At 30.8% G+C, this 25,643-nt stretch overlaps 1 protein-coding gene across 1 annotated transcript in view; it reads right to left on the bottom strand.

Annotated features, from left to right (window-relative positions):
* LOC140440927 (NADPH-dependent diflavin oxidoreductase 1-like) overlaps positions 1–24,969 on the bottom strand; it is a 51,343-nt gene extending 26,374 nt beyond the window's left edge. Inside the window, exons 1-7 of the mRNA XM_072531281.1 lie at positions 24,825–24,969; positions 24,489–24,766; positions 24,119–24,370; positions 23,755–23,896; positions 22,912–23,580; positions 22,219–22,445; positions 21,718–21,942 (exon numbers count right to left, since the gene is read on the bottom strand). Coding sequence (XP_072387382.1) covers positions 21,718–21,942; positions 22,219–22,445; positions 22,912–23,580; positions 23,755–23,896; positions 24,119–24,370; positions 24,489–24,766 — 1,793 coding nt within the window. The 5' untranslated portion in view covers positions 24,825–24,969. The remainder of the gene's footprint in view (positions 1–21,717; positions 21,943–22,218; positions 22,446–22,911; positions 23,581–23,754; positions 23,897–24,118; positions 24,371–24,488; positions 24,767–24,824) is intronic.
* Positions 24,970–25,643: the final 674 nt, after the last annotated feature.

Below are 25,643 nucleotides of genomic sequence, written 5' to 3'. Positions count from 1 at the left end.
TTCAACTTTCTTTATTTTTCATATTTTTTTTTAAGCAAACATTGTAAAGGCAAAAAGACTAAAAGGGGAAGAACCTATTGAATTTGAAGAAAACGTAAAAGATGCTAATATATTGCAATTGCAAAAAAATATGCCACACTACACATTTATATCAAAATTTCCAGGTGTACTTTCATCGGTTTTTACTTCTATTTTAACAGTCAAAAGTATAACTATGATGTTTATTGCAGCGTGAAATAAGGTCTATTCACCAGCAGCTTCAATGACATTATTTTTTAGAAAAAAAAACTAATACTTAATTGTCTTTTTGAACGGTACACTACGATAACATTTTTGAAGTGAAATAAGTTGGTGTAATTTATCAAGATAAAGGTTATTAACTGACACCAACGCTCTCATGGACAGTCATAATGAAGCAACATTGAAAACGATCTTCAATTGGACAATTACATTAGCTAATTTGTCGAAAGTGTTTGTCAATTATTCAATAAAGAAACAATTTAGAATGAAATCGAAAAAACTATTCCATATGGTTATAAATTATTTGGTTTATCGATATCGAGAGGAATTTTAATAAGAATTAAATAGACTTGTATTGCCGACATGGATTTACGACAGAGAAAAGGAAACGGTGCAGTTTACAATCATAGGACAAATTATATCAATGGAAGCTTATAGATTGCAGATTTCTAAATGATTTAATGAGATTTTAGGTTCCAGACCACATGGTTTTCCATAAAACCTATGTGAATATAAAGTTCCTGAAAGGAATAAGAGATGAAGACCAAAGAGCTACTTTATAAATTACTCAATGATAGTTTTTTTTTACGTATCTTTTGAAATCTTTACACTGTATAGATTCCAAAAGATTGGCTTTACTCCATTTTCTTCTCCTACAAGAATTACTAAAACAACATCTACCATAATTGATTATATTGTCTCAGATTTCTCAACAATTCTCGAAAACCCAACGTTTAGGTAGGATTTTTTCCACTCAGAACTTAAATTCCAAAATTTGTGCTTGACTTCTGGGTGGCACTTTCCCTCTGTGGACGTGGACTATAATTTCAGTGATTTTTTAGATAGGCTTGTCTGTATTTTCAATAAGTCATTTCCTTTAATTACAATTAAGTAAAAACATAATAAACTCTGGACTACCAAAGGTATCCGCATATCAACCAAGAATATGCGTTCACTACTGTACATCAAGAAATTTAATACCAACGTCTTTGTCCCTGAATATACCTACAAATGCAGATGAACGTATCTAAAACTTATATCAAAACAGCTAAAAAATGTACTATCAGAATCGTCTGGGAAGCTCTAAAAATTTAGCAAGAGAAACTTGGTCCATAATAAATGATATTCGAAATAAAACTAACACAACTCAAACATTTTCTCTTCCAAACCCTGAAAATCTAAATCAATACTTCGTTAATGTAAGTAAAAATATAACATCAACTATTTTATTACATAAACCTCCCAAAATCTTGACAAGATCTTTTATTTTGTGATATAGACGATTTATGTAATTTTAGTAAACTTTAATTGTTATTGTTATTTTTTTAACTTTTTGTAAGCTTTGTCAATAAAATTGTACAATCTTTAGTGACAATAAAGCATTTTTTTATTCTATTCTATTACACATAAGATTATTTTTACGAAATGTAAAAGAACGATACACTATTTAGAAACAATTAATACTAGAAAAACAGGTAGGTAAAATGGTAGGTGAGAACAGTAAGAGAAGGCACATTATGCATGTCTCTAAAAAGAAGAATTGTCAAATGAAAAAGAACGATCTCAATGAAATAATTACAAGAATTGTATTTGACAGTTACATTTTTTTTTAGAAAAATTTTCACATAAAACAAGTTAACAGTTTAAAATTTTGTCTAAAACACGAGGTCTTACCATTCATAATGGCCAATCAGAATGTATATGTCACACAATTCCCGCGCATTTTAATCTGAAAGATAACTACATTCCTACTAATTGAAGGGACTTCCTGTTTACCATAATGATATATAGCTTGATAAAAATATATCTCAACAAAGAAGTCACAGTAGTAGCTTATAGATATATGTCTTCGAAAGTGGTTAACATTATCTCGCATAATGGATTTGGATTATAATATGCGTCTATCAGGAATGTAAAGAATGCGGTAATACAACTAGGATTTTTGTAGATAATGAAATAAATATATCAGTAGCTAGGTAGATAGGATTAAACCACAATTAATTGTAATGGGAATATATTTTTGACGTTTCAATTTCCTACAGACAAATACAGGGTGTTTCATTAAGAATTGTCCATATAGTAACTGGAGAAACCTTAACACAAAATACGAAGATTTAACCCTAAAACACTTCAATAAAATATTCCTCCTTACCGAGATACTGAGTGTATTATTACAAATATTCCACCCTTCAACTTGTAAGGTTGATAATTTCTAAAATAGTGATTTCTATTCTAAAATAGTGAATTCCAAGAGTTGAAAAAATATAACTATTAACAGGCAAGCGGTTATTTACCCTTATAAGCAGAGCATAAACCGACTAACGACTTTTTTTGCATTTCTACCGCAGCAAACCTTTTTTTGTTCGATTCTATATATTTTTTCAAGTTGACATGTATTTTTTTTATGTTTCCAAATGGACCGCAAATTTTTATTAACAAATATGTTATATCTAACTAACTAACATATATAGAACAAAAAAGACTAAAGTGGTATGGACATGTAAGAAGAACTAGCGACAGCAGATGGATAAAGAGATAACCGAATGGAGTCTCATAGGAAGGAAGAAAAGAGGATGACCCCAAAAATCCTGGATTAACGAAGTAGACGACGCCATGAGTAAGAGAGGCCTAAACGATGAAGAATGGAACAACAGAGAGAGATGGAAACGGTTGAGCGAGGGAAGGCAGTGGATACTGTAGAATCCCTGAATATATATGTTATATTTGGCTTAGTATGCAGACAAGGCTGCATACTAAGCCCAATTCTATTTAACATCTATGGTGAATGAATAACGCGGAAAGCTACTGAGGACTGGAACGGTGGCATCACCATTGGCAGGAAGAAGATTTGCAACTTGAGATATGCAGATGATACTACTATCCTCGCTAGTTCTGAAGCTGAATTGATTCACCTGCTACAACGGATAGAAGACGTAAGCTTAACGATGGGCCTTAAAATAAACAGAGATAAAACGAGAATCATGATAATTGACAGAGCTAACAACAATCAAAATCATCTGGTCATGATAAACAATATCGCTGTTGTAGATAAATTTGTGTATCTGGGCTCATTAATAACCAACAAAGGAGGCTGTACTGAAGAAATAAAGCGGCGGTCAGCAATCGCAAAAAGCGCTATGGCAAAATTAACAAAAATTTGGAAAAGCCATGAAATAACTACCGATACAAAAATGAGACTAGTAAGAAGTCTAGTTTTTCCAGTTTTTACTTATGCATCGGAATGCTGGACCCTTACTGAGAAAGACAAAAAGAACATAGATGTATTTGAGATGTACTGCTGGAGACGAATGCTGAGAATACCATGGGTGGCCCGAAGAACAAATGAATCCATACTGGACCAGCTAAACATAAAGAAAAGACTAAGAACACAAATATCAGAACAAATAATAAGCTATTTTGGACATGTGCTTCGAAGAAATGGTCTTGAAAAACTTACCATCCAGGGAAAAGTAGAAGGCAAAAGAAATAGATGTAGATCTCCCACACGATACACGGACCATATTGTTGCTACCATTGGCGCTCCATTGTCAGAATGTGCTAGAATGGCAGAAGATAGAAAAACGTGGAGGAACATTGGGAAATTTAGCTAATAGCTTCATGATATCACGAAACCTGCATCAGGTTAACGACTAGGAAGAAGAAGAAGATATGTTATATCAAAAAACAATTTCCCGAATCGCTTCAAGTAAAATTTTTTTAGACGTAAATTGAAAATATAATAATTAAATGTCTGTTTTATTAACGGAATAAATTCTGCATAGATTTGTGCAACAAACAGTTAAAACAAAGATGAAATTTTTAAACTCGTAAATAGGTCCCTAAGTACCGGTTTCAGGTTTTGCTCTAATAAAACAAAATGTATATTTTCAAAAAGATATATCGAGGATAAACCGAACCTAATGCTTGAAAACCAAAATCTTTTCTATAGAAATGAAATAAAATTTCTAGGAGTGATATTTGATCAACAGTTAAATTGGAAAAGTCATATCCAGTAGTTAGTTCTTTTATGTCTAAATGGCCTTAACTTGAGTACCAAAGATTATACTTGGAGCGTACAGAACAACTCCGATAAATAGCATACAAGCTAAAAAGGTGAACCCATGTTAGAGCTTCGTAGGCAGCTAACCCTTAATTACACTTCTAGCAAAACTCTAAATAAAAGAATTCCAATAAAATAACATTTTAGACATATCCATGGCTAACGACTCTTCAAAGTTCAACCTCCCATATTCACGCAGAATTTATCATGCAGTAAACCTTAACTGGAAGCAATTTCCAACCTTATATCAATACAAAAATATATTTTTATCTTCGCCTTGGATTATAAAAATTCCAACGGTCAATTGCAGTTTATTACAATTCCAAAAAAATAGCACCAACCCTAATCTTATCGTACAACTCTTCAAAGATCTAATTAACTCCCAATCCGATTACACAGTATACCATACAGACGCGTCTAAAACTGAAAATGGAGTCAGAGTGGCAATAATTAACAGCACAGAGATTCTGAAACATAGAATTCCAGATACTGCAACTATACTAACAGGAGAACTTTATGCAATTTAGCAAGCGATACTACACACAAATGCAAATACGATGAACAAAATATTAATCGTGACAGATTCTATGTCATCACTACAAATAATCAGGAAAATATATATGCAACATCCATTAACGTTACTAATAAAGAAAGAACTAAGCAAAGTGCATACTAAAGATAGAAACATCAAGTTTTTCTGGGTCCCATCACGTGTTGGAATAGCAAGTAACAAAACAGCAGACGAAACCGCCAAAGAAGCTTTAAACGACAACAGTATCCCCATATCACCCCAATCTGTAAGTATGGATCTAAAAAGCCATTTCATAAAGAACCTGTTCGAGAACTGGAACAATATAGGGAAATCCACCACACCAAAGCTTCAAGAGATAAAAAATAAGATTGGACCATGGCAACCACCCGAGGTAACCAGACGAAAGCAAATAATTATTTCCCGTTGACGACTTGAACATACCCAGTTTTTGCATGAACATTTGTTCAAGAAAGAAAAACGCCTAATTTGTGATGAGTGCAATTCACCTCTTACGGTAAAACATGTGCTAGTGGAAAAGTGCGAAAAGGTTCATTTACCAAACAATCTTAGAGACATTTTAACCCATTAATGGCAAGCATTGAAATAGTTAGATTTTTTGCAATTCAATTTTATATACTTTATAAATAAAGGTATAAGAACAATATTTCACTTAAAATTATAAATAATAATAATTGCAATATACAAAAAAATAATGTTTCGTTAACGAAACTTTGGCATAATATGTAGTAAATTGAAAATTATACGTTTTATAGTGTGTAAATGAAATTTCTTGGTTTTATCAATTAAAACTAAAGGTATTGCTACAATAGTTAATTATATAAAATAAAATGATTACTTGTCTGGTAGTATGGCATAGCGCCATTATGGCATCTCATTTTTTATGGAAAGCACTAAAACAGTCAGCGTGCAAGTGAACCTTGCATTTTCCGCACATATAAACACGATTAGTTTTGCGCAGTCTGCACCGCCGTCTACGTCCATCCTCTTCGCGAACGATATTATGACCAGTCTGGTCATATTGAATATCAGAAGGTAAACTTCCTTTAGAAGGACGACCCCATGCGGATGTGGATGGCTTTGGCTCTGGGTCTGATTCGGAGTCATCTTTTTCAGCAGCTGTTTTTATCGTAAATCTTTTTTCGTTCTGTATCAGTGACAAAACCCACGAAGACCGAAATTGCAATTGGGCCACGTAATTTAGACCATTAAGATAACAAACACGTCAATAAACTATCTATATGAAAGACCCATATACAAAAAATATAATAATCATCATATGAAAATCGTCGAAAAAAAAGTAATTAAAAAAATGTTTCGTTTTCGATACTTTGACCATTAATGGGTTAAATTCAGAAAACACTATAGATAACCTACTTTTGTTTTTAAAAGACTTTAATTTACTAAGCAAAGTGTAATTAACTGTTACCGTTCCGCTAATACCCTTATTAGGTTGAAGCGAATTTTTTGTAAATAAAAAAAAATGAAAATAAATGAAATTTTCAAGTAAGACAATAAAGTGACACAAAAGGGAAGATGTAGAATGACTTTGTAAAAAGATTTTACATTAAACTTTTTTGCAAAGATACCAACACTTCTGTCACCTTCAATTAAATACCATTAATTTCAATGAAATTAAGGTTTTATCTGTAAAGTTTTACCGATACTGATTACTGGATTACCGTCGAAGGCCAAGATGGTTAACTAAAAAAGAAGATGAATCTAGTGATTTTCCTAAAATCGGGTGTGAATTGAGTTTACTCCTCGAGCATACTACGATTAAAGATATCAAAACAGGAAACACGAAAATGACAAATGACTTGATTATAATAAGTAGTATCGTTGGATTTATTGTTTTTGACCTTAAAACCTCCACTTGAAATCTTACCGAAATTGTAAAGCTTGTAAAAAATATTTTGAGCAAAAAATAATGAGATATGAATTGAAATTGAAATAAGTTCCCTTGCTATAAATTGGTTTACGTTCGGATGATACCGATATTCACGTGGAAAGAAGAATATTTCATTAGTGCATTACAAAAATAGAGAAAACGTGGACCTTTCGGAGTTGGCTGTTCCATTTTTATATCGTCAAAAATTATACTTCCAATTTCTGAAGCAATTTTCAAATTTTTTCTTCTAAAAAATGATATTTTTATACATTTTAATTATAAAATGCTACATCGAATTATTAAATGAAAGATATAAATATGATATAGTTTGTTACCTTTCAAAATAAGTAGAAATCCACAAATTTTTAAGCAATGCCTAATCTAAGATCAACCTTCAAAACTCTTGTGCCACACGTTTGCTGGTACTCCGCAACAGTAATTACATAAACACGAGATATGATTAAGCAAATATACTGTATTAGCCAATCTAATTTGTAAAGATAAATAAATTGATAAAGTGCTTGTGAAGAGAAGAGTTGACAATAATATTTAATATATTTTAAATAAATTCAATAGATAACCTTCGCAAAGCAAAGTACACTGAATGAAACAGTTATATGACATCCAAAAATATTCGAAAAGTTTGCCTGTCCCTTATTTTATAGAGGACCTTCGACAAAAATTGTCGAAGTGGGTAAGCTGTGAAAAATAATGCCGTGGGTTAGTCCGTTTGCGTAGAACTTTCTTTTTTATACGTAGAAAATTTACCAAAAGAATTGTAGAGAAAAACACAGATATCAAAGTAACTAGTGTTATTATAAAATGGAGAGATATATAACCTTCATATCTCCAACCTATTCAGACCTACCCCCCAACTTAGCGATGAAGATATGGACATATTCTACAAAGACATTGCAACTGAAATCAATAATTCAAAAGCTCGATATCTATCTACATAAAAGGCTATGATGACATAGCTGAACTACCACCATTTTACATTTCAATCATATTTTGTTCTTGAAACGATACATTTAATTAATAATACTGTATAAATTACATATTCATATAATTAATAATTAATTTTAATATTTTTAAGATAGAATTTAATACAGAATAATTTAAAGCTTTTTGTTACTTTAGATTTAAAATTTTAACGCCATCTGAACAAAGAAATCTGAACTACTGACATTTCAACCTATGAGTCAATCATATTTTGTTTTTGAAACGATACGTTTAATTAATAATACAAAAAATATTAATTACATAATATATAAAAAATAAATAATATTATTAATGTTTTTAAGGTACGATTTAATACAAAAGAATTTAAAGTTTTATGTCAGCTTAGATTTAAATTTCTAGCGTCACCTAGGAAAGAAATCTGTACAGATAAACTGACACATAAAATAAATTAAAATTATCTGACATAAAATATATATTTGCCAAATAAAGTACTGAATAAAAAGTTATCTGGAAAATAAATTGTGTTTATTGTAGTTCGCTATTATGTTGTAGGTTATCGCGAAATCAAAAATATAACCTAAATATTGTTGTTTAGTGTAGGTTAGAGACATGATATTAAAAGATTTAATAAAATCGGAGAGTATAATCAGTATGATGATGTTTAATTTTTATAAACTTACTGCGAGAATATAATAGGTATTTGATACAGAATTGAACATTTTTATTTTTGTAATGATAAAGACTTTTTTAAAAGGTTAAAATTAAATAAACCGATATATTCTGAGAAAATATTGTAAATAGTTGTTAATAAATGATTATAAAAGTAGGTGTATACATATTTTCATTTACTTAGTTTAGGGATTCAATATTTTCATAATCTTGATAATTAAAAAATGAATTAATTAACCTTTTTCAAGAGATATTGGTGCTATTGGTGCTATTGATTCAATAATAGTAGTATCGGATTCCAAAATGAAAAATATGCACATAGTACCTAGGTTGTCAGATTATTTTAATAATTATAAAATACATTCAATTATATATAAAAAAACTCAGAGTAAGTATACAAAATATCCAGAGTGTAGTAGGAAATTTTCAAAACTTTAAATAAATCTTCTATATAATACATATATAGAATATTGATTTTAAATTCTGACAATTTCGTGATACTTCTTGGTACAATCCTACCTACCAGGTAGGAATAAATAATTCTGTATTTTTGATACGGAGTTTAAATGGAGATAATAGAAATGGGTTCTTATAAGGAGATTCTGATTATAAAGTAAAGCCATTTTTAAGAAGTCCACTCACTAAACAATCCAAATTCTATAATGAATTTCATATTAGAACCAGATATGCAACATAACTTTTTATGTATGGAAGAGAAGGTTTATGTACTATTTCATCCAGTGGAAGTGGAAAAGGTTCAATCGTTCTAATCTACAGCAATATTCAACGAGTACAACCTAGCGAGAGATCAAAATTAAGACAATTTTGAAGATGAATTGCTAAATGAACACATTACTGAACTTTTTGAAGTTGAAGTAGTTTGTGCTACCCTTATATAATATTTTAGTGTTATGGAAAAACCTGAGCAGAATCATTAAACATTTATTTTTTTATTCATTATTAAATTTTTCTTTAGATAATTTAATTTATTCCTGCCACCACAAATTGTATAATCAAAAGAGATATCAAAACGTTATTGCCATTTCTTTGACAATTAATTAAAAATTTGTTGTGTTCTGAAAAAATTTTACATTTATCTTACAGATAAATAACCGCAACATAATTTGACGTGAAAAGACGGGTATGTATTATTTTATAAATAAATGTCTATCCTTCAGATAAATATCTGTCAGATATGACAATATTTATCTACAGGTGAAAAGACCGGCCTTTTCATGCAAGAAGTTTATTATTTTAAAAATTAAATTTTTAATTCTTTTGAAAATTTTGTTAATCCTAAAAAAAATGGCTGCGAATTTGGTGATCGGTAAAAAATATAATACAAACTAGAATTACGCTGATTTTATAGGTAGGTCGATTTCATAAGGCGACTTTACGCAAAAAGTTCAGCGACTCTCCAAAAGTGACTTATTTGTTATGAAAGTTGTACAACAGATTCAAATATTATTCTGTTGTTGTTCTAGCCTTAAAAAGGAGGAAGACAGAAAAAATTAAGTGGAGTGATTGTAGATACAATTGATTGGATCCCCAAGTAGAAAAATGTGGCACGATATCAACGTTGATAGTGGACGATAAGCTTTTTTGAAAGAATAAGTATTGGAATTAAGATTCTAACGGGTAAAGAACAAGTTATAAAAATATTGGTATATAAAATGATTTATCTCATATTTATCGAGAAAAATACATAGAAATTAAACATAAGCACAACATAGATCTGGAGAATTTTCAGCAGCTAAGTACTAACTTTCAAAAATAAGAAAACAGCAATTTTAAATAACCATTATTAATAATCATATACCTATGAACTACGTTCTATGAATCTTATTTCAAGCCTAGGATATTCCAGTAAAAGAAACCAGTAATAATATTCTTTACGATACCAATCTTCCACCTAGTACCACTATTTCAGTACAAAAAAAATATATGAAAACCCTACACATTAATCGCTACAAATTGATGCAGTTTACTAGAATCTTTTAAAAAATAAACGTTGACAAGGAAAAATAAGACTCACCCACGTTGTTTTACAGGAAACAACCGTCTAGTCATTTTCTAACCTCACACGAATGATGGAAACTGAACCATGTGCTTTTGCTATTGTTAGTCACAAGTTCACTATACTAAGAACATCTAAAAATAAATCGCGCTGAAAAATTTCAAGTTTGTTTTCGAGATGATGCATCAACTGCCAATTAAGTTTGATTGGCAAAATCGGTTTCTACGATCTATTCAGAAGATTACAAAAAAAAGAGGTCCAGTAAGCGGTACTGTAGACTAGCGCGAAGCTTCATATGATGTTTTTCTGCATTTTCTAAATTTAAATAATATGTTTAAAATTGAATACTTATTTTATTATTTATTTATTGTTTTGAAATAATACATAAATAATACATTGTTGAAAACGTCACTCAAAACAGAACACAGTAGAACATCCAATAAAGTCCAGAAAGTGGGTTGGATTGGTCACACTCAAAAAAAATAATTCCGGTATTGCAAAGATTGTCCTAGAGTAGAATCCCCAATGAAGAAGAAAAAGAGTTCGCCCAGTACACACTTGGAGAAGATACATCATGGACGAGATAAGAGGTCAAGGAAAGTATTGGAATGAGGTGAAGGCCTTAGCGCAAAATAGAACCCGATGGCGCGTTTTGACTGAAGCTCTATGCTCCACTTAGGAGTTCAAGAACCTTAATTTTTTTACTGGACCCTTCAATCACGCTATAACCAAGTTGCACTGTAATACGACATCCGCTCTATGGGTTTCTATTAAAGAGGCAAGAATGGCATTAAATACTTTACGGAATTTTGTAGAGCAAACCAGCAACTCTGAAGAATGAGAATTTTCTTCTCTTTAGATGAATCAAAATTCGCCTTAAGTCGAAATCCTCCATAAGTCGAAAATTCTACTCGAATTTTTTGGCGTCTCTTTTGAAGTTAGACTTATAGAGGTTTTACGATTATGGCATTTGCGGATCTTGCATTGCATTGGGAATCAGTTTCTAATTTAGAACTGGAACTATCAATTAATCGTCACTATCTGTAATTATAAACGACTTCCTTGAATGAATTCACGCGCCAAATATTCCTTTTTTATAATAGATATATCATGACATCTCTGTTTTGTAAACATGTGGGTCTAATTGCAACACATGATAATATTATAATGACGAAAAATTAGCGTATGCGTAACTAATGACTGGTTTCAGCTTTCTTGTTGTCGATGCATTATTCATTAGGAATTTATTGATGAATATCAGGCCGATGACGGAGCGTAAAATCCTCACAAAATATTAAATGTAATCTAAATTTGGTTCGTTCACGAAAATCGTAATAGCTACGGTAAATGGGATAAAATGTCATTGACTTGGCTATACGTGGTGTGTGGGAAGGTTTGAACACATTAACACATAGAAAATCGTATTAAAATTGGTAGGACAGTTTCTAAAATGTGTACTCTCGATTTGGGAATGGACGATAGCAGTTTTTATGGCAGATGATTACAACGGTCTATATACAGCAGAAAAATTATAAATATTGATAGGGAGTTATGACGTTTGTCTAAACACATCGAAACGGATGCATGGATTGACTATCTAAAGAAGAGGAACAACGAATGACGATGAAACCAAAAATTACCACAAACGAAGTTTATATAGCAAGTATGAAGTGCAAAAAACACTTAAATTACTAAATAACAGGAAAGTCGCAGGTAAAAATTGGATACCATTAATTAATAACATTATAAGACACAATAAAATAACAGAGGACATGCGAGATACTCCTATTATTCAAAATGGGCGATAAGAATCTGACGACTGGACTATTTGTAGAGTTTCCCTATTAATAACAAATTTTTCTTTTTTCTACGGACATTGTCAACATTATAGTAACAACAATGGCAACATCGCGGTTCAAGAAAAGCAATCTGGGTGATCGCATGGTTGAAAAAAGCGAGCAGCAGATTGCTTGCGTTAAGAAGTCAAAATCAGATTAAGCACGAGCCGGTATTATTGGATTAAATCTAATTGTGTAGAATGCCCTTTTTGTCGCACTGCGTGCACAACGCTAGGCCCATTTATAATTTTTTACTAGAACACTCTACAATACTTCCGTCTTCTTTATCAGACACACTTTAATTTAAGCTGTAAATTATACAGAGCTCGCAAAAAATTACAATAACAACGATTACGAAAAAATTTTGATTTTTTAAGATTATATCATAGAAAAATTGTAATTTTCTTCTTATATGTTTTTCATCTTGATTGATTATATCGGGTTTAAAAATAGATACAAATGATGATAAGAAACTAAAAGAAAGCATGGAAACATTCATATCACAGGAACTGCAGGCGCAAATAAAACTGAGGAACGTAACAAAAATAAGGGAAACAGACTATGCCAACAGAAACTTTCACGGATAAAATTGAGATACTAAATAGGAACAGTAAGTTGAAGTATCATAAAGATCGCATCTACATAAATAATTATCTGGCAGCAAAAGAAAAAGAAATACAGAAAGAAGTAGTTAAAATAGCAAAGAAGAAAAAAGTAAAGGAAAACAGACAAAAATAGGCTATAAGAAGTTGTTCGTGAATGGGAAAGAATGGATATGGGATGAAGAAAAACAACAACTAAAAAAAATACCAAAGAAAACTTGCCAAAAAACTAGTAGAAGAAAAACAACCGGTTAGATATAATACCGAAACGGCAAGGCAAAGGAATACGACCATTGAAAACGGAAAAATAAACACAAAAGAAAGGCAACAATCCAAGGATATAATAAAAATTGGGGAGGGAGCTTTAAGAGACTTAGACCAAATTATGGAAAAATATACAATAGATATACTTGCCCTGTAAGAAACGAAACAACTGGGAAATTAAATAATAAAAATAGGAAAAAGTACACTGTTCAAGAGTGGGAGGACCAAGAGATATTTTGGAGTGGGATTCATGGTGTAGGAGAAAGTAAACAAAGCAGTTGTAAATTTTCAGCCAATATCAGACAGAATATGTTACTTGAGAGTAAGAGGAAAGTATAGAAAGATAAGTATCATTAATGTACATGCGTCCACTGAAGATAAAGACTTGGAAACCAAAACAGAGTTCTACGAAAAGCTAAGCACCCTTATAGGGAATATACAGAAATACGATATAAAGGTAATCATTTTAGACATGAATGTCGGAAAAGAGGAAATATATAGAAGAATAACAAGGGGGGCAAAGTTTAAATAAGGAATCAAATGAAAACGGGAAAAACTTAATAGAATTTGTTACAGAGAACAAAATGAAGATAGCTAGGTTTGATCACAAAGACATTCATAAGGTAACATGGACTTCATCATAAGGTGACCATACACTAATAATAGCAAAACTAAAACAAGAACTATATACCAATAATATCAAAACCTGTTAGAGATAGATTAAATTATCAATTAGAGCGCCTTCAAGAGAAGCAAGTTGTAAACAGACTAGAGGAAGATATAAATAAAAAACTAGAGAATCCAGTCAAACAGGATATAGAAGAAGAGTGGCAGACCATACAGACAGCCAGTTCGGAAGAAGGGAAGTGAAAAGAATTTATAGAAAAAAGAAAAGCTAGAAAAGCAATTGAAAAACATAGAAGAAGCCTACATAAACAACGAGGTAATAAAATCTACCAAGAAGTTAAGAAATCCAGAGAAACTACAAAGAATAATCCACAGTATTGCAGAAACAAAGAAGGCTTACTTCTAGGTGAAACAAAAGAAAAATTAAACAGATGGGCGGAATATTTCGAAGATTTATTAAATACAGACCAACAAGAGGAACTTGAGGGAAATGAGAATTGGCAAGAAGATGAAGGACGTGCGAGGAACCAACTCTGAATGAAGTCAAAGAAATAATAAGAAACCTAAAAAATAACAAAAGTGCAGGAGAAAGTGGTATCCCTGCTGAGATTTTTAAGAAAGGTGGCGAAAGATTGAAGGAAAGGATATTTCACTTGACACTAATAATTTGGCAAAAGGAAGAAATGCCGAAACAATGGAATAGTGCTCTTATTTGTCCTATCTATAAAAAAGAGGAAATAGCACTATTAGTAGTCTATAAAATACTTGCAAAAATTATTAGGAAAAGATTAAAAAAATATGATAACAAAGTGATTGGAGAATACCAGGGAGGTTTTAGACCAGGAAGAACAACTATTGATCAAATAAGTATGTCAAAATTAATACAAAATAACAGCTACGAACAAAACTTTGAATTACATATGCTATTTATCGATTTTAAACAAGCATATGACTCCCTAAATCGAACAATGCTATATAAGGCCATGAGAACATCGGAAATGCCAGAAAAGCTTACAGGCTAGTGAGAATGACGCTTAGGAACACAATGAATAGGGTAAAAATGGAAGGAAGTTTTTTAAGACAGTTCACAGTGAATAGAGGTTTAAAACAAGAGGATCCGCTATCAACGAATTTATTCAACCTAGTATTAGAACAAATCGTAAGAAGATCAAATATAAGCACAAACAGGACTATTTTCAATAACAGGGAACAGCGCATAGCGTACGCGGATGATGTGGTGATACTAGCGAGAACAAAAAACATTTAGAAAAAGTTTTCCAGAAATTTGAATAAACCAAACAAAAACGCAATATATGGAAATGAGAGGAGACAACAAATAATAACAAATATATCAAAATGAAACGAGCAGAGACTGTCTATAGTTTTGAAAAAGTGTCAGAATTTTAATACATTAGGAGTAACGATAACAAACACGGGAAAAGAAGAAAAAGATATAGACAAAAGATTAATGAAGGAAAGCAGAGCGATAGAGTCACTAAATTCATTACTGAAAGCAAAAAATAAGTCAACAACAGCTAAACTGCGAGTCTACGAGACAGTAATCAGACCCACAGTGATGTATGCCAGTGAAACCTGGATTATGAACCAGCAGGTAGAAGAGAAAGTGAGAAACTGGGAAAGAAAGGTGCTCAGAAAAATCTTCGGAGGAATAAAGACAGCAGAGAATATTTGGAGCAGACGAATGAATAAAGAAATAATGAGGATGTATGGAAAACCAGCAATTACGGCAAAAATACGAGCCTAAAGAGCTAGATGGCTTGGTCACATTATATGAATACCAGAGAATCGAAATGTTAAAACAATACTGAAGGAGGGAGAAATGGGGAAAAAAGAAGAGGATTCAAAGAAGAAGTGGTTGGAAGCAATAAAGCAAGACTTGTCCGAAATAGGTGTGAAAAATTGGAGAGAAAGTAAGGGATCGAAAAAAAATGGAGGGAAATAACCAAGTTTTTAGAAGCCAGGGGTCTACAAGGCCTGTTACTTGATAGGTTTTTTATAGTACATTTGAAAATGATTGATAGCATAAATTTTATTGCACGTGAGATAAAACCTAATATAACATCATAAAATAGTAACAGAGATTTTCTTAAATAAAATATTCAGTATTGTTCTAAAAATGTTTGGGTTTTACCTACTTAAATTCTTTAAATATACCAATTTATTTTATTTTTATTTTACACAAACGTCTAATTTTACTTCTGTGAAATTAAAGTGTGATTTAACCATGTCAATAAAAACTTTAGTGTTAAATGTGCATGAACATTTTACAAGTACTGTTAGAACTATAGTTTCTAAGTGTTCCAATATGACCGTAATTGGAGAAGCAACTATTTATAGACTTTAAAGCAAGGAAATAGTGGACGTATTAGAGAAGCATTTAAAATGTCAACAGGGAGAAAACCCATTCATACAGACGATACTGTAAAACAATTGATTTGAAGAAAAGTTTATTCATTTTATTTACAAGAAAAGATTCCTACTTTAGATAAACTTTTAGTAGACATTATTGAAGACGAACTTTACCAAACATTAAAAGAGATAAATTGTGCAAAACTTTACGTGAATTAGGATTGGTTTATGAGAATAGCAATAGAAAATCTCCGCTCATAGTAGAGAAAAAAGAAATTATTTGTTGGAGGAGGCAATATTTAAGGGAAATTCGAAAATTAAAGAGAGAAGGCAAAGATACTTTTTATTTAGATGAAACATGGATAGCATGTACTATATTTCACTATTTACTTCAGTATAAGCTTTTAGGAGATCAACTTTAAATTATAGTAATATCTAAACATTATGTTCACTATATATTCGAAAATTTTTTTGCAATATTTTGGTTTTTTTTGTGCTTTAAATATGTTAAGCAATTATTTTTCCGTTTATGCCTAAGGCATAGAAATAACCAACCTCCAGAAGAAAATCTATGGCCCTAGAGAACCTACTGTCTTGCTCTCTGAAGTAAATCTTAACTACTTTACAATTACAATTAGGTACTAACAATTATTGGTAATTATTAAAAAAATTTTGGAAATGTATTTCAGAGGAACATTATAATTATTATTTCCCAAAAATAGTTACAAAATTCACCTTGATCTGAAATTAATAAACACTTTTTGCATGATAGTCCCTTTATAAAAGCAACAACAGATATTATTCACCTTGAATGACTCATTTAAATAGCATGAATATTTTTTTGCATATTTTGTCACTTTCATGGTCTACATATCATAACAACTTGGTTTAAGTTACAAATCAGTCAGCTATTTATACAAAAACAATTTTGTACATAATAACCTAATATAAAGTTAAAGTTAATGTAATTTTCTGGTGGCATTTTAATAATATTTATTACCTTTATTTTCATTTCATTTTCCTGTACTAAAATTGTTCTCAAAATTGAAATTAAACAATATTTAGAATTGAAGTTGTGGTTAATAAAGTATTAGTCTGCCCATTTCTAATATTCTTCAGCCAACTTCCTTATCATTTGCTATGACAGCCTAATCATCTGCAAATTGCACTATATATAGAGGCAGTAATATTCAATTCTATTCTATATCAATACCATGGCACTTTCTTTTCCAAGTAGTTACGTAATGCTTTTGCTATTTATATTTTAAATAGTGATTGAGAAATGCAGCAAATGAGAAAGGGCAAGCACAGCAAAATCCATGTGATAAAGTGTTGCCGATTTTAATTTGGGATGTTGACCCATTGGCCTCGAAGTACTGCCCAAAGTTTTGTTATTAGCACAGAAGCACTTCTTAATCATTTGCTGTTTTTTCTGTAACCTGCTTTAAGCAAAACACATTACCAGTACTGTCATCCCTGAATCCACTTTGTTCTTTCTCCTGATAATTACAGTATTCTTCGTGTACATTCTTAATATCCTTCCACATAAACTGCAAGAGATGCAGCAATAATTATGAAACTGCATCTTTCTTAGAACCTTTTATGTGTATTGAGGAGATGTATGCCACTTTCCATTGTTTAGGAACAGGTTATCCATTTATACACATTTTAATAATGTTTGTGTTCAAATGAAATAGTTTTTCTCAAATGTGGCATTGAAAACACCTCAAATGTGACACTGAAGCATCTATTGCTTCAGGACCACTTGCTCTGTTATTTACCCAAAGATAATTTTAGCTGGGTCCCATCACATACTGGAATCGAAGGTGACAAGGTTGTAGACAAAATAGCAAAAAAGGGAAAAAGTCTCCAAAAAATTGACACCTTCAAAGCTGATTAATAAAGTGAACAGAAACTAAAGAAACACTAAATAAATGTATACAAAATCAAACTTGGAGCTATGAAGGAAATAAGATGAAATGAATACCAAAATCATAACCCACCCTTCAGATCGTATAGAACTATATAAGAAAGATAAAAGGATGAAAAATAGGACGAAAATTTATTAAAACAAGAATGAATTAATGTTGTTTATATAAATAAGATCACTCAAAACTTGACACATCCTAAAGATCACTGACAAAGTAAACATAACTACAGAAATATTAAATAAAAAATGAATGAGAATAGAGAAACCAGAGAGAACTATTAGCAAAAACCACTAAAAAGGGATATGAAATGAAGCAAATAAGATAAAATGACAATTATAAACAATCCAACAAAGCCCTCTGATTGGATGAAGTATGGAAGAAGGATAAAAGAAAGAAAAACAATCCAAATTTATTAAAATAAGGATGAATTAAATTTTGTTTGGTAAACAAAGTCTCTCAATAATTGATATTTACCTTTAAAAGTTGACTGGTAAAATGAATAGAAACTACAGATATTTTAGACTGAATATATTATCACATTAAAAAGATTTAAGAAAACTGACCTAGAGAAAAAAGAACACTATTGTTCAATAATACAGTTCTAAAATGAATAATAATTAATGTACCAAAAAATAATAAAAAACAAATGATTTCAATGCAGCTACATTTTTATAGACAACCAAAATAATGCAAATATAACAAAAAATCCAAATTAATCAAAAAAATTAAAAACAAAAAACATGGTTATGATATAATAACGTTTCGGTTATTGACTCATGTTTTTTTCATGTTTGCTATATTCCATCATGGATTTAATTATCACATGCGTCATAAAAGACGTCAGGAAAATTGCAATTTTCATCACAAATTTTCACATTTTAAAACAAACTCAATTATTGTATTACTTTGGTATTACGCCTTGTTTAATAAATACAATGAAAAAAATTATATATATAATTCCCGCCAGAATGTAACGTTCAGTAATATTCTTTAATACTAACCACAAACCACATGTATTATTGTTTGAAAATTTTATTATATTATACTTCTCAATATTCAAATAAGTTTCATTTTTATTGACCTGCAGGCCTATTTATGTTAATTTTATCTACTCAATTAGTTGCTTTTATAAATATTTATATACATTTATTTTGGTACCAAATAGGAATTCAAAGAACTAAGTCATAAGTTAATAATAATTTAACAACTGCATAAACAAGTAAATTTAGGCATATTTATTTGCACTATATTGCTGGGGGTAGGGGTTGAAGGGTCAAATATGCGGGGTGTGTCAATTTGAACCTAATTTAAAACAAACAAAATTAAATGGAATTATAAATATGTTCTTTAGCATGATTTATACTGATAAAAGTAAAAAGTGGTATAGGAAATAGGTTTATTCACCAAATAAAAATATTTAGTTAATATCTATCGATTAGTTCCAATTCCTTAAAGAAAATTGGAAAACTGTGAGTGGAAAAAGTGAAAGTGTACTTACATTGTGTATAGTTTTATTCACAAACTGTTCAATTAATTTTAGAAGCCCGAATTGTTTTATTGTAACACGTGTTTTAAGTATAACCAACAAGACAACCTAACCCGCTCCTCACTACCTTAGCACTATTTTCACACTGATGCCATTTTCTTCAACAGGAGAGCGTGTGTGTGCCGCGAAATCCACGCGCGAAATCCATCAACCTCCGACCGGGGTTAAGTTAGCTACGACTGAGAAAATTCCGTTAGGTCTGCACTCCATGAGCGCGTAATATTTTTATTGTCAAAATATTTGTTTTTTAATATATATACAGTTTTAATTTTATAAATATTTTAGCAATATCTCATTTCTTTAATATGTTATTCAAAAACGTTCATTAAAATAGGAATATGCGGAAGGAATGGAAAGGCGAAATAACAAACAAAATGAGCAAACAAGTGCCAGTAGGAAAAACAACAGCAGGAAGACCGAAATTGAGATAGATGGATAGAAATGATGTAACAATCTTAAAAATAAAAACTGAAGAGAAAAGCACGAAATAGATCAGAATGGAGAAGAATCCTGGAACAGGACAAAACTCAAAAAAGGTTGTCCTGCCATTGGTGATGATATTATTCATTAAGAACTACATGTTTCCTGCGAATAAAATATAGTTATAGTTACATTAATTATTTTATCGAATTTCCACTCAGGAAGTCGTTCTCAAAATACAAATAACCTGATAAATAAAAAAGCATTTCTATTAGAACAATGACCGAACTAGAAGTCGAAACGTCAATAAAATATGTAATTTTAATTAATGTGGTTTATTCTCAGAAAAAATATAGTTAATCGATGTAAAAGATGTCACAAGAAAATAGTTTCCATTTTTCAGTAAATTGACAATGGCGTAATCATACGTCATTGTATATTGACTACTTTCATATATGCAACACAGATCAATTCATCTAATACTTTGTGTTGCCTATAATAAAAATAATCAAATCTGGAATATTTTTTTACCAATTCAATTTTTTGTAGTCTGTAAATAATTGATAACAAACAAAGGCATTTTTAAAATTTTGTAATGTAATTATTTTTAACAGAGCGATCATATCTTGTTAAAATCTGGTTGATCACTTAAGAAGCACATTTTTATGTGCTTTTAAATTCTGATGTTTAGTCACTTCTTGACAAAGCACTCCACTCACAGATAATATGCATTTTTTCTAAATCATCTGTTTCCGAAAAAACGGATATTTCTTATTTTATGACTACTTTCAACTGTCAGAACCACAGTAGTTTAGACGTGTTACATTTCTATAATAGCAAAAAATGTATTTAAAATATAATTTGGTTCAAATAATGACTAATTTAATTTGTTTTTTTATAAACAAGACTTCAGTATTGCTATTAAATATTTGGAATATTCGAGTTCTACTAGTTAGGCAACCGAATAAGCAGAAGTTAAAAACACCTTATTTTTTATATAGCACCATATATAATAAAAGACTAGAATACATACAGTATTCTAGTCTTTTATTTAGTTTCTATATTATTAGAATGAACTTATCCAGAAATACAACACTGAAATATAAAAGTTGCAATCAGACCAGTAGTTACATATGTAGATGGGACAATGTGCCTCACAGGTAAAGAAAGATAAGAATATTCAAAAGAAAAATCCTCAGAAGATGGCTGAGTCATATAGAGATAAGGAAAAAATGATCTCCTTATTAAGGTCACCAGAAACTGAAAGACCTAAGCAGAAGTGAGAGGACCAGGTTATGAGAGATATCAAAATTCTGTGAGTGAAAAACTGAAGATAAATATGCATAGATCAAAATTAGTGTAACAAAATTTTAACGAAAGCAAAGTCAACTTTGTCAATAATCAAGATTCACCGCAATAAGCGAATCAGAGAGCTCTAAGTATAATCAGCAAACATTACATCAGTAATGAAAGTCTTTGATGCCGTTTGAGTTATATTTTGTAACCCGTTATGCTTTAAGAGTTTGTTGGTTATAGTTGAGTAAATAGGTACTGCAATCTTACAGGTTATATGGTCTGTGGGGTTAGAATCTTCCGAAAGTTGGAGGAAATAAAACAAAAACACAGGTGATTGTAAAAAACCAAGTACTTTGAAAATACAAGGAATAAATCAATAAAAAAAGTTATAAAAACAATTTAATATTCAATTTAACAGATAATAAAAGAATACTATGACCAACATTCTGTTTGGTATCTACCCGTCTTTTCTAATGTTTCTATATATTTCGTAGCTTCTTCTAAACTTAAATGTCCACATTCTTGGCATACTTCAATAAACGTTTTCCTCACTTCTTGTGGCATGTTCTTTGCGCTACCAGCCACATACACAAACGCATTATTCTCTAGAGCCTCCCAAACTAGTTGCTTGTTGTCTTTGATTTTGTCTTGAACATACCTTCAATTAAAAACAAAACAGTTAGTAAAATATACAAATACGCAATTATTTATTATTATACTGTTAATCTAAAAAAAATAATACTTAAATATGAACAAAATATAGATCTTCGTCTTTTAGTATGAAAAGCCTTCACTGCCAGGGTTATCTTTTTAAAATATCGATCAAACTGTTCAATAAAAATGCCGTAGAACTAGGGACATTAAGTGGTAACATGGGATATCCTAGTACTACAATTTTATCTATTAAATTTTGTAAATTAACATTTAGACTTACACTTTGTGTTCCTCTTCTCTGGAAAAAGCTGTAATCAAATTCAGTTTATGGCTATCACAAATTTGTTCAAAGTCACTTTTACAAAGAAAATCTTTCTCTTTGTATCGACAACCAAAAAACAGGAACAAATTTTTCTTATTGCTGTTATTTTCTACATAACGTTCAAATATGTAATTTCTAAAAGGTGCTACCCCAGTTCCTGGGCCTACCATTATCACAGGTACATCCTAAAAGATAAGAAGAATAATTAGTGGGTGTCAGAAAATTTTAAAGGGACCATATACAAGAAATAAAAGAGAAAATAAATAATAAGAACATTCATACAGTGTAAAAGTACAAATGCTTCCTTAACCTTAAAAAACTTATTAACAAATAATATCACAGAAAAACATACTAAAAATAAGAAAATAGAATAACAATAAATCATAAGAAAATATTGAAATAACAATCAGAACATAATTATGTAAAAAATGGTGGAATATAACAGATAAAGTGATGAAACCAATACATAACAAAAAAAAACAAGGACAAACAACAAATTATATTAATAAATGAAAGGAGTTCTAATACACCTTCATTATTTAATAAAACATGCTCCAAAAATATCTTCAGCCTTCAAAACTTAGATAATATAAAGCATGATTCATTACATATATTGAACTTGACAGGATTTCATACATATATTTAACTTACTGATACTTGTGGAAACTTAAAGCTTCCTTTTTTAATCCATGCTGTAATTTTGTCACCTTCCTTTAATCCAGCTAAAAAATTTGAACCTAATCCAAACCTCTCTTTGGTTAATTTCGTCTTGTATTTTACCACAGCAAGAAGAATGTGTATCTCGTCAGGGTGGGCTTTACAGCTGCTAGCTATAGAAAAATCCCTAGGCTTTATAGGTGATATAATGTCCAATAAAACATCCAATGTCAGATTTTTAGTAGCATGAGGAAAGTCCTGAAGCACTTCTACGATATTTCTCCTTGGTCTACAAGTGTAGGAGTAAAAGTCTTGTTGGCCTTCAGCTGTAGTGAATTCCAGGCATTTTTCCTTTTCTAGTTCACTGTCAGTTAATTGGGCTAAGAGCTGGAAAGTGTGTCTCCTTGGTATGGCCATCAAATCAAAATACTCAGTACACAACTGCTGGAAAGTCAATTCATAATTTAGAACTTCAGGCAGAGATATCTCAGGATCCTTTTCTCTTATATTTATTATTGTTTCCGGAGGTATATCCACTCCATTGGAAGATAGTACTTGCTTGAAGTCTTCTATTTTCCAATCAAGATTTCTAGGCCTCAGGGACACTACATCTCCAGGATTGTATTTTTGGTTTGGGCACTTCAATTTAATTAATCTAACATCCTAAAAAAACAAGTTATTAACTGATTTATTGATCATTAATTTTTTTTTTAATAATTCTCTCTTATAATCAAACAAAATAACATAGGAAAAGAGTACTCTAAACCAATATAGATTAAACTTAATGCATATTGTTAAAATGAAAGCACAATTCATAACAATAACAAAGAATTGTACCTGAAAATGGTCAGATGATGTCAATCTGGAATTTTCTATCACTGTAGCAACAAAATCTGATGGTTTTCTTATATAGGAATAAATAGAGTGTGGCTTAGGTGATTCCTCTTTAATTGTACTAAAATGACTAACAACATTCCATCTACAAAAAAAAAATATAAAGAATATACATAAAATAAAATGATTGTAACAAGCCATTGCAAAAACGTACATAGAATATGCCTTCCTTCTTTTCAATGGTTAGTCACACAAGAAATTCATAATAAATATAAAGAAATAAGTTAATGCTTTAAAAGGAAATTAATTTGAATTGGTACAAATTTATATGATAGTGTCAGAGTAAAATCATACTAACTATACTAACCTAGGTTCAATCCTATACTGCTTTGATAAAGGTTCTATCCCCACAGGTAGAGGATGAAACCTTAAAATGCTACTCCAGAGACTTTCTATCCAAGGATCAGCTGCAGCATCATATCCTAAATCATGCTGGTCATCGCCTAATCCTAAAGGTATGAGAGGATTGGCTCCCAATTGTAGTAACCTCTTATAAAGCCTCTTTGCTGTAAAATTGTACTTTGCATAACTTGAATCTCCTAAACCAAAAACAGCAAACCTAAAAACACATATTAGTTGGAATGGTTCTTCTTTTAATTGTTTAACAATAAATTTATAAAGCAAAAACAACTTCAGTGCCATTAGGTAACAAGACACCTGAACTTGAAGATACATACTTGAGTTTACATAAAATGTCTGAAGGTAGGTTTTTCCTTAATAAAAATCTCCAAAATGATTTCATATTATCTGGTTCATCACCTTGTCCAGTAGTTGCACATACAAAGATAACACAAGTTTCCTGGATAAGATGAAGTACATCATAGTCATCTAAAGCCTTGACGGAGCCTTTAAAATTAAATCTCTTGGACTCTCTCCATATCCTCTCTGCTAAATCCTGAGCGTTTCCAGTTTGGGAACCATATAATACTGCTATTCTCTGATTTTCAAAAGTCATCTGGTTAATATATTAATTAAGTCAAAGGTATTCACAGTTATTCCCATTAATTACTCACCCTTTTAAAAATTGATTATATAATTCAAATAAATTTCTGCAAATTTCAACTCTCAACATCTAAATATCCCAGTTTTATCTTTAGCAAATTTGGCATTGGAGTTGGAGATTGGACCTTAAACCTAACCTAAATTTTTAAATCACAGTTCATTAAACAGATTGATAACAAGGATACTCAAAGTCAACGTCCGTTTTTGTTTGGCACCCTTCCGTTTGGTGGCACTGCTAGTCTCATTCCTGTGCGTTGTTCATTGTCACTTTTTTATGCCATTAAAGGATTACAGTCAAAGTTTTGTTTTATTTTTTCATAAATAGCGCAAAAAGATACAATTTTAGACGATTTTTAAATGTGGAATCGAACACATACATGGGGTAACAATGGAAACATGAAGAACTAACCAAAAAAGATGTATTCCAGATTGCATGGATTATACGGATATGTTTGATAAATGGGTGAATGCTGTTAAGAACCATAAATTAGAGAATTCTGCAACATAAACTATAACAATTTTCATGTATGGGCTAGTCATTTCAAAGAGAGGAGGATATAATCAAAATTAGACATAGTGGCATTTAAGAGAATAGCCGTTCCAAGTTTGTTTTTACAACGACCAGGTAGAGAACTACGAACACACTGTGTTCGTAGTTCTCTGGGGCAGGTAAGAAGACCAGAGATTCACAGAAAAGTTGACAGAAGAATAACTAAACAATTATTTCAATACTGACAAGTTCTTATCACAACAATTCACAAGTAACTATACTACACTTGACTTGTATTATTATTATTCCTTGTAACATATATCATTTCTTTTACTTAACA

The sequence above is a fragment of the Diabrotica undecimpunctata genome, chromosome 5, assembly GCF_040954645.1.
Source record: "Diabrotica undecimpunctata isolate CICGRU chromosome 5, icDiaUnde3, whole genome shotgun sequence".
In the NCBI taxonomy this organism is placed as follows: domain Eukaryota; kingdom Metazoa; phylum Arthropoda; class Insecta; order Coleoptera; family Chrysomelidae; genus Diabrotica; species Diabrotica undecimpunctata.
This window is presented reverse-complemented; position numbering and strand designations above follow the sequence as displayed.